This window comes from Procambarus clarkii, chromosome 9 (genome assembly GCF_040958095.1).
Source record: "Procambarus clarkii isolate CNS0578487 chromosome 9, FALCON_Pclarkii_2.0, whole genome shotgun sequence".
Lineage (NCBI taxonomy): Eukaryota > Metazoa > Arthropoda > Malacostraca > Decapoda > Cambaridae > Procambarus > Procambarus clarkii.
Window position 1 is genome coordinate 14,576,061 of NC_091158.1, and position 10,900 is coordinate 14,586,960.

The 10,900-nt window shown below is 40.5% G+C and overlaps 1 protein-coding gene across 1 annotated transcript; it reads left to right on the plus strand.

Annotated features, from left to right (window-relative positions):
* The first annotated feature begins 5,554 nt into the window (after nt 1-5,554).
* Nucleotides 5,555-5,971, plus strand: LOC138362814 (seminal vesicle major clotting proteins-like). The gene has a single exon (XM_069321379.1). The coding sequence runs from the start codon at nt 5,555-5,557 to the stop codon at nt 5,969-5,971; it is 417 nt and encodes a 138-aa protein (XP_069177480.1).
* The last annotated feature ends 4,929 nt before the right edge of the window (nt 5,972-10,900 follow it).

Here is a 10,900-nt window from a genome sequence, read left to right on the forward strand (position 1 = left end):
ACAATGAAGGAACAGGTAATGAAACTGAGGATAGGGGTAGAAAAAACTCTTCAAACGATTAGAAAGTGTGCAAGGAACTCAATACGAAATTCCAAGAGGTCTTCACAGTAGGGCAAGGGAGAGTCCCAAAGATAAGAGAGGGAATAGCTAACCAAACACCACTATATGAGTTTGTGATTAACAGTGAGAAGGTGAGGAAACATCTGCTAGAGTTGGAAGTGACAAAGGCTATAGGCCCAGATGGAATCTTACCTTGGACACTAAAGGAAGGAAGGAAGGAAGGAGCAGAAGCACTGTGCCTGCTACTATCCACGGTGTATAACAAATCACTGGTAACAAGTGAACTGCCAAAAATTTTGAAGACGGCCAATGTAGTCCCGATATACAAGAAGGAGAATAGACAGGAGGCACAGAACTACAGGCCAGTGTCCCTAACTTGCATACCATGCAAGGTGATGGAAAAAAATTGCGAAGAAAGCTAGTGAAACATCTGGAGCAGAAGAACTTTGTATCACAACATCAGCATGGGTTCAGGGATGGCAAATCATGCCTCACAGGGTTAACTGAATTCAATGATCAGGCAAGAAAGAGAGGGCTAAGCAGACTGCAAATTTGCTGATTTCCACAAAGCCTTTGACACAGTACCACATAAGAGACTGGTACACAAACTGGAGATACAGGCAGAAGTGAAAGGGTAGGAACTCCACTGGATAAGGGAGTATTTAAGCAACAGAAAAGAGCGAATCACTGTGAGAGGTGAGGTTTCGGAATGGCAAGGCGTCACCAGTGGAGTCCCTCAAGGATCAGTTCTTGGACCTATACTGTTCCTGATACATGTATTTGATCAGCCAGAGGGAAAAAGACTCGTTCCTCTCAATGTTTGCTGTTGATTCAAAAATTATGAGGAGGATGAAGACAGAGTAAGATAGTATGAGGCTTGAAGATGACCTGAACAAACTTAATGAATGGTCCGACAAATGGCTGTTAAAGTTCAACCTAAGAAAATGTAAGGTAAAGAAAATAGGTGGACCAAATAGGAGGCCAGATACTGGATACCAAATGGGAGATGAAGTTCTTCACGAAACGGATAAAGAGAAAAATCTAGGCGTTGATATCACGACAAACCTGTCTCCTGAAACTCACATCCCCAAACAAACATCGGCTGCGTATGCAAGGCTGACTAATATCAGAACTGAATTCAGAAACCTTTTTAAGGAACCATTCAGAACCTTGTATACCACGTATGTAAGACCAATCCTGGATTATGAAGCCCTAGCATGGAGCCCGTACCTCGTCAAGCAAAAGACGAAACTGGTAAAAGTTCAGAGGTATGCCACTTGGGTAGTCCCAGAAATATTGGGCATGAGGTACGAGGAAAGGCTGAGTGAATTGCTCCTCACGTCGCTGAAACACAAGAGCTCGGGAAGACATGATCACCATGCACAAAATTCTCAGGGGAATTGACAAGGTAGACATGGATGGATCATTTAACACGGGTGGAATACGTACAAGGAAACACAGGTGAAAACTGAGTACCCAAATGAGCCACAGAGATAATAGAAAAAACTTTTTCAGTGTCAGAGTAGTTAGTAAATGGAATGCACTAGGAAGTGATGTGGTGGAGGCTGACTCCATACACAGTTTCAAATGTAGATATGATAGAGCCCAGTAGGCTCAGGAATCTGTACACCAGTTGATTGATGGTTGAGAGGCGGGACCAAAGAGCCAGAGCACAATCCCTGCAAGCACAAATAGGTGAGTACAAATAGGTGAGTATTGTTGTGGACCAAAGATGGTCCACAGGTAATGAACCATGCTTTTTAAGTCAGCATGTCAAGGGTCCCACGGGAATGAGAGGCAACGATGAACCAGCAAGAATCGACCTAGTATTCACTCTGAACGATTTTGGCATAAGGGAAATCGGTCTCGAAGCCCGCGTGGGTATGAGTAATCATAGTGTAATGTTGTTTGAGTATCTGGTCGAAGAAGGGTTAATGTTCTCAAGGAAGGGACCAGAAAGCAAAAGGCCGGCAATCCGGAAGGGAAACTATGAGGAGATAAGAAAATTCCTAACAGATATAACATGGGATACAGAGCTCAGGAAAAAGACGGCCCAAGACATGATGGACTACATCACGCAGAAGTGTGAAGAGGCAACAGACAGGTTTATCCAAGCCAAAAATGAAAAAATATAAATGCCGATGAGAAACCCATGCTTTAATCATAAATGTAGGCTAGCAAAGCAACTAAGTAAAAGGGCGTTGAGAAACTATAGAAATTACAGAACACTAGAGAGTGCCAGGAATAAATATGTCAGGGTGGGAAGAGAAGTAGAGAGGCAATATGAAAATGACATAGCGAGGAAGGCAAAGACTCAACCCAAACTGCTACATAGCCACGTCAGGAGGAAAACAACAATGAAGGAACAGGTAGTGTACTGAGGATAGGGGTAAAAAGAGTCACTGTAAATGACAAGGAAGTGAATAAAAAAATCCTGGAGGTCTTCACCTCAGAGCAAGGAGAAGTCCCAAAGATAAAAGAGGGAGTATCAAACCAAACACTACTAGAGGTGTTTGTGATTATAAGTGGGAAGGTGAGGAACCATTTGCTACATTTGGATGTGACAAAAGCTATAGGCCCTGATGGAATCGCACCATGCATTCTAAAGAAAGGAGCAGAAGCTGTGTGCCAGCCACTCTCCATCGTGTATAACAAATCTCTGGTAACAGGTGAACTGCCAACAATTTGGAAGATGGACAATGTAGTCTCAATATACAAGAAGAGTGATAGGCAGAAGGCACTGAATTTCAGGCCAGTGTCCCTAAGTTGCATTACATGCAAGATGATGGAGAATATTGTGCGAAAAAACTAGTAGAATATCAGGAGCGAAAGAACTTTGTAACACAGCATTAGCATGGGTTCAGAGATGGCAAATCATGCCTAACAAGTTTAATTGAGTTCTGTGACCAGGCAACAAAAATTAGGCCGGAGAGAGAGGGCTGGGTAGACTGCATATTTCTGGACTGCCAGAAAGCTTATGACACAGTACCACATCAGAGACTAGTACACAAACTGGAGATGCAGGCAGGAGTGAAAGGGAAGGTACTCCACTTGATGAGGTAGTACCTAAGCAACAGGACGCAGCGAGTCACTGTGAGGAGTGGCGAGGATTCACCAGTGGAGTCCCTCAGGGGGTCAGTACTTGGATCTATACTGTTTCTGAGATACGTCAATGATCTCCCAAAAGGAATAGACTCGTTCCTCTCAATGTTTGCTGATGATGCAAAAATTATGAGGCAGATCAAGCCAGAGGAAGATTGTTTGAGGCTACAAGATGGCCTAGACAAACTGAAGGAAGGGTCCAACAAATGGCTACTTAAGTTCAACCTAAATAAATGTAAGGTAATGAAACTAGGAGGAGGAAATAGGAGGCCAGATACTGGATACTGAATGGAAGATGAAGTCCTTCACGAAACGGACCGAGAAAAAGAGAGATTAGGAGTTGATATCACGCCAAACCTGTCTCCTGAAGCCCACATCAAAAGAATAACATCAGCGGCCGATGCGAGGTTGGCTAACATCAGAACTGCTTTCAGAAACCTGTGTAAGGAATCGTTCAGAACATTGTATACCACATATGTAACGCCAATCCTGGAGTATGCAGCCCCAGAATGGAGCCCGTACCTTGTCAAGCACAAGACAAAGCTGGAAAAAGTTCAGAAGTATGCCACTAGGCTAGTCCCAGAACTAAGAGACATGAGTATGTAGAAAGGCTGTGTGAACTGCATCTCACGTCGCTGGAAGACAGAAGAGCTCGGGGAGACATGATCACCACATACAAAATGTTCAGGGGAACTGACATGGTTATCTTACCAATAGGTTACCTTGAAGTTATTTCGGGGCTTAGCGACCCCGCGGCCCGGTCATCGACCAGGCCTCCTCCTCCCACGCCTGTTGGATATTTCCAACATTGAATACAGCGTTGTTGTATTCTCATTACTTATTACTAACCATATTAATATTGTAGTAAGTAAAATTAACAACTCGTAGAATTCTCCTGTACTAATAATTCATCTGTGCATTAGGCTAGAATTCTCACGTCATCTGACGCCAGTATTGTGTCAGATTTCTTTACAGTAAAACACTTTATATACAATTTGTGTGAGAATTAAAAACGATTCTCCATAATTAAAGCATTCTGTATGGCAACTGATTGCAGACGAATGGTACTCTAACTAAAAGCCGAATAGAGCTTTAGAATCAAAACGTTTACCTCGCGATAGAGGTAGCGTCATCAATGAATGCTATGGGGAGACATTAATTCCTCTCCCTTATATCTTTACTATTCTTAAATAGTTAAATAATAATATTTCGTTCCTCTAAATAATAAACCCGTCCAGTCTTTAGAGTTTCAAGCGCGAATGCGAGAAATATTAATGTTCATGCCAATAATTTGTGTTGTGAACGTCGACTGGGCGTGGGAGGAGGGACGCCATGCCATCCTCAGTACACGTGGGGAACCGAAGAGAGGCAGACCTGCGCTTACCGTACTCACAAAAGACGCCATTGTCCAGCAAATAGGACACGTGTGTGTCTATCCACAGATGAAAGCCGCCACTGTGAGGCGTGAACGACCTTGCAGATAATATCTTCAACTAGTGCTGGTGTTAAATAAGGGCCCCTAGACTTGGTTCCTGACGACACGTGATCAGCCAACTTGAAACGTACAAATCCAGGATAAGCTCACCTGAATTTAGGATACGTAATTACGGCAATCTTAATACTTACACAGTGCCCACAGTTAAGTACTTTTATTTGATGCATCATTTATAAGTGTATTAATGGCAGGGTGATTGCACGTCACGCGGCAAGACAACACCTAATAACAGGTGATTAGAATTCTATCTGTAGATATTAATAATCTTGAATATGAATTGAGTAGTTATATCAATTGCTACTGGTAGTTATTTATCTTGCAGCTCGAGAGACGAATTCCTCATGCTGTCTTCTCCATGTTAACCGGGTCATTCGTCGGTGTGCCAGACTTGGAGATTAAGAGGACTGCCAGGGTTATCTAAAGGAATCTATTACCAGCTAAGGCTTATTTCTTTTTATTCATAACTTTGCAATTTGATACATTCAGAATGTACAACATAATGTGTGATTTACTGTAACTCATTATTATGCTCATATTCATGTTCTTCTTTGTATGAATAATATTATATTCAACATTAATTATAGGATTAGATTATTATTAATAGAATTAGTGAACGAACCACACTGATTCCTGGACGTACTGACCTCCAGTAATAACCCCCCAATGTAGGTGTTTGAGGTTTGTTTCTTTAATAATACAGCCCATTAATTATTCTTATGATCATACTTTCTAGTTATATCCATAGTCACTGGTTTTCTCTAGAATTTTATCTAATGATCTGAAATTCTCAGTTTCCCTCTTTCCTTTAAAAGCGGGTGGTCCTTCGTAATTTTAATTTACTACTTTAATTATTAATTAATCAGAATCAAACCCAAATATCCCACAGGTTATGACGCCATGGCTGGTTATGACACCATAGCTGGTGGCGACCCCATTACTGGTTATGACGCCATGGCTGGTGATGACACCATGGCTGGTTATGACACCATAGCTGGTGGTGACCCCATTACTGGTTATGACGCCATGGCTGGTGATGACACCATGGCTGGTTATGACACCATAGCTGGTGGTGACCCCATTACTGGTTATGACGCCATGGCTGGTTATGACACCATGGCTGGTTATGACGCAATGGCTGGTGATGACGCCATGGCTGGCTATGACACAATGGCTGGTGATGACGCCATGGCTGGTTATGACGCCATGGCTGGTTATGACACCATGGCTGGTGATGACACCATGGCTGGTGTTGACACCATGGCTGGTTATGACGCCATTACTGGTTATGACACCATTGTGGGAACCGACCTGTGAGATTTATATTTATTTAATTTATATGAATTTATATTTACGTTAATTTGTATACTTCGATAGCAATTTGTATAATGATAAGTGGACTGTATTTCTGCAATAATCTCTTAATCTCACAAATCGATCCTCTACACATTAGGGGGGTTTATTAAATTAATATATATGCAGCCAATCAAACTACAGTATTAACTACATACATTGAAAAGGTTCCTTATCTTATAGTACAGCAGGTTAGTCCACCAGGTATAACTAGGGTGTAGACACCAAATTATCCTCTTTGAGGTAGCTTCCATATCACCCAGTAACTGGTGCACAAAATCTTCCTTCCTCGTCTTGACCTGTCAAAAGGGCGCTAACTGTGAAGCCAGAAACCTATATATGACAAGCTATATCAGAGAAACTGTACATGGAACATTGAAGACCTGGCTTAATTACCTTTAGTTTGAGGCTTCCACGTGATCTAACCGGATCACCCTATATCCTGACATTAATGGACATAAATGAATGATAAACGGTTTTCGGATAGACACTTAACTTGAATTTGTAGACAGCGTGTTGACAATGGTACACCTTTGGTTTCCATAACACTACGTCCAAGTAAATTTAACAGGAGCCGAATTTGCTCCCGTGTGAGCCTCTGGTCTCAATATAAACAATGGCTGCCCTCCTTCCTCACTCTCCTGGCTTACATTGTCCACATTTCAGAAAGTGATAGAAGGGTCACATTTACTCTACTTTAATATTGATAATTAAGTTAATTTATATAAGATGTTTTATGATGGTAAAGTCCAAAGACTAATGTATTTAAGAATAATTCCCAGCAGAATAGCTGGTGAATTATAATAGTATGTGGTGATGATATCTCGTTTTCTATAGACGGTAATTCCACTACAAGTTACGTTTTCTATGGGTAACTTGTTTATACAATACAGCTATTATCTGTATGATTATAAAATGGTGTCGGATTTTCCGACATAATTCCCCAGGGGGCTGCTCACGGGTCGAAGTCCTATTTAGAACAGACGAACACCGATACTCCTCCTTCGGATTATTAGATTAATTTGATGTTAGTAGTTAGTAATCACACATTTGTGCGTCTGTTCGTACAGGACGGATGTCCCGTACTAGAGTTGCAGGGGTTAGAAGTCTAATGCGATATCATTTCCCTGTCAACTCTTGAAAGGCTAATATTCAAGCCTTATTACATATTATTTAACCCAGAAGACTGGATGTGATCAAGTACTACAGTCAAGTATGATTCAGGGACTGCAGTGAGATCAGTGACATTAGATATAACTTGAAGTTTCTTCAGGTAACTAGTCACTGATATATAAACACTGAGGCCCATGGAATACATCTTGATTAAATAATAAATGTATCAAATCAGTCATCAGATTTATTGGGGTTTAATTTAGTTAATTGATTCAGAAGATTGAATAGCTCATCATTAAAGTAAAGTATGGTTCTGAGACTGCAGTGGGTTCAGTGACATTGGTCGCAGTGACTTGTAGCTATTTTAGGCTACTGTTCACTGATTTGCCACTGAGGCCTCATGAACTCATCTTCAGCTTCAAATGATGATACTAACATCAACCTCTGTTACTATAGTCAGCTGTAATCTCCTTAGTATAATGCTACTGGAGAAATATAATCAGCTGACAAATTTAGTTTCTATTGGTATTGTTTATCTGCAGGCATAGGTCTCCTCAGGCTTGATACTGGGCCTGAGAGTAATTTACCTCCTGCAGAGTTTAACATGGTTATACCCTGATATTTAGTAGGGCTACCGATGAATCGATGGCAATAGTTTGTCCCTACAAGGACACCGAAGTCGTTGAGGTGATCAGACTTAATATTATCTGCCAATTTTATTCCTCTATTTCTCAGGAATTTGGCTGTTGCTCTCAGACCTTGAACTTGTAGGTCTACTGGTATTTTGTCCACCACAATGGCTTGTACTCGACAGACGTACCTGCCTAAGCGTACTGATGGTTGTACCACCTGGTAGACTTGAGGTCCTGCATCTGTTACAAACCCTGAGATGTTGAATGACATCTGGGCTACAGGCCTTAATTGTAATTCATCTGCCAGCTTTTTAGTGATATATGTTCTCTGGGATCCTTGGTCAAACAACCCACGGGTATGGACCTTGGCCCTCTTATTCAGGATGGTAATTTGGGCAGTAGGCAAAGTCGTATTACCTTTAGACTTTGCCGATTGGACACTCTTTGTTGGTTGCACCTTGCAGTACTGTACTGTGGTGGGAATGCTATCTTCCACCTTGGGTCTTGAATACGTTAATTTCGTATATTTGCACAGTGCTGCATGGTGCCTACCTCTTCTACACCTGTTACAGGTGTTGAATTGGGTATCACAATAGTCTATGTTGTGTGACTTGAGACACCTTGCACATCTCCCTAATTCCTGGAGTCGCTCCATACGAATGTCTCTGGTTGGATAATTAGCACAACAGTATGTTGAATGTTTCCTTTTGCAGAACATACATGTCCCCCAGCACGTTTGGAAGTTACCGGTTTGGGTGAACTAGTAACAGTAGGCTTGGAGGATGCTGCTGCATTGTCAGATTTTCTGCAACTTGATGTTAGAGTAATTGACTGATGTTTATTTGGGGTAGTTGTTTTACCCTTTAATTGACTCTTATTTTCTATTTCTGAAGGCTTGCATGAGGCTTTAACTTCCTCATTTGCACGTCGTTTGTTTATGATGGAATGTAAACCTTCAGTGATGTCCTGTACTGTCAGGATGGTGTTATGTTGATGTGCATATAATTCATCTAGTATATCGCTGGACAATTTTCGTTGAAGGACTACTTTGGTCATCCATTCACTAGTAGTTATATCAACCTTAAGACTAAATATTCTTAGTAGTGACTCAAACTCCATGCTGAAGGATTGTAATGAGTCAGCAGTCTGATCAGGTTGAGGTAAATCCAGCAATTGTAGTACTAGATGTATGACAGTTTTCTCATTGCCAGCATTATTCCTAGGAGGCTGGACTGGGAAATTAGTGCTGTCGCTATTTTCATTTACATTTTCTACTACTGGTTCAGCTTCACCTCTAGTTTGGAGGCATGTTAACTTAGTGGCCTCAGGTATTGGGTTTTCAGAAACCACAGAGACTGTGGATAAATTGTCTGAGAACTGCTTAATTTCTGGTGGTATAATATTGGGTGAAGCTGTAGTGGGTGAAGCTTTACTGGGTGAAGCTTTATCCTTGTTGATTAAAGGATCTAATCTGGCTTTACATTTATTCTCAAAAAGATCCAGATCATCCATAACATTATCTACTTTATTTGGTGTACTTGCTATTTGTTCCGATTCAATTATCCTGTGTAAATGTTCCAACCTGGCTTGAGTTTCTTCTTCATATTGTGCAAGGTCAGACAGGAATGGTTCCACATCTTCAACTACTATGTCGTCGTCGTGGACCTGATTTTGGTAAGATTTCCTATTTGCTTTCAATATATGCAATTGGGTTTGAATCTGTAACAGTGGTATTTTCAACCGACGATAATTAATTACAGGCTCATATAACAACTGTTCATATTGGTTGAGATCTCTTGTTAGTTGGCGTTTGCTTGATATTAAAGCACGCTTTGCTTTCTGTGGATTAGTCATGGTGACTTGTTAATTGGGCACCACTGGCTCATAAATTGTGAGCAAGTACTAATGGTAGCCTAGGGTAAATTCTGCACTCACTAGGCAATAATCCTACCTCTACTAGAGGTTAGCACTTAAAAATAATACACATTATATATATACAATCATACACACTAATGATTTGAGTGATAAACCAGTGTCACTGGAAGTACCTTTAGGTTAGCTCTTCTATATCACCCTAGGATGGAATTGACACTAATTAATCACTCAAAGGTGTAATGATCATAAGTAAATTATTATATATACAACTCAATTCGAGTTGATAAAAATTACACCCAAAATAGGGTCTGCACCATTCATTAATGGTGTTAGGTTAATCAATATAGTACAACTGACAATGGTAATAATGGGACTAGGATGAACAATAATAGTTCAACTAGTCAGTATCCAACCCTGTTGTGGGTTGGCAATTAGTAAATATTATACTGTGATCACTAGTGCAGTATATATTAAATAATTCTCTATTTGGAGAAATAATATACACAATTATTGATAATAGCCTCTTAATTAGCCTCTATGAAACTTCTAATATTATCAAGAAGTATTAAATATTATTAGTGACCTCGCGAAATAAACTCCACAAAATTCGTGGATAATCTCTCGCGAAATGTAACACCACGAAATCCGTGAACAATCACGCGAAGACACAGTCACTAATTTGGCTGGCTTCTATATTAGCGCTGTCATTTCACAGAATAACACGCCACCAAATCTGTGGGTGTGCATGAAACCGCTGACTAAGGCTTAACTGAACTGAGCGGGGCTCGTGAACTCGCACGAGTCAACGCCGCCGTCTTGACTGGCTTTGTTTAAATAACACTGCACTAGTATATTTAATGAATCCACTGGTTAACTGGTTCATCCGGTACTAAGATGACCAAATGTGGGTTCAAAGGATCAAATAATCCGTCATCCGGTTCGAAGATGACCAAATAATGTGGTAACCGACCTGTGAGATTTATATTTATTTAATTTATATGAATATATATAGAATTTATATTTACGTTAATTTATATACTTCGATAGCAATTTGTATAATGTTAAGTGGACTGTATTTCTGCGATAATCTCTTAATCTCACAAATCGATCCTCTACACATTAGGGGGGTTTATTAAATTAATATATATGCAGCCAATCAAACTACAGTATTAACTACATACATTGAAAAGGTTCCTTATCTTATAGTACAGCAGGTTAGTCCACCAGGTATAACTAGGGTGTAGACACCAAATTATCCTCTTTGAGGTAGCTT

Bases quoted from the DNA above. Each gene is read 5' to 3' on its own strand.
- LOC138362814 (XM_069321379.1), top strand. From the start codon at position 5,555: ATGGCTGGTTATGACACCATAGCTGGTGGCGACCCCATTACTGGTTAT.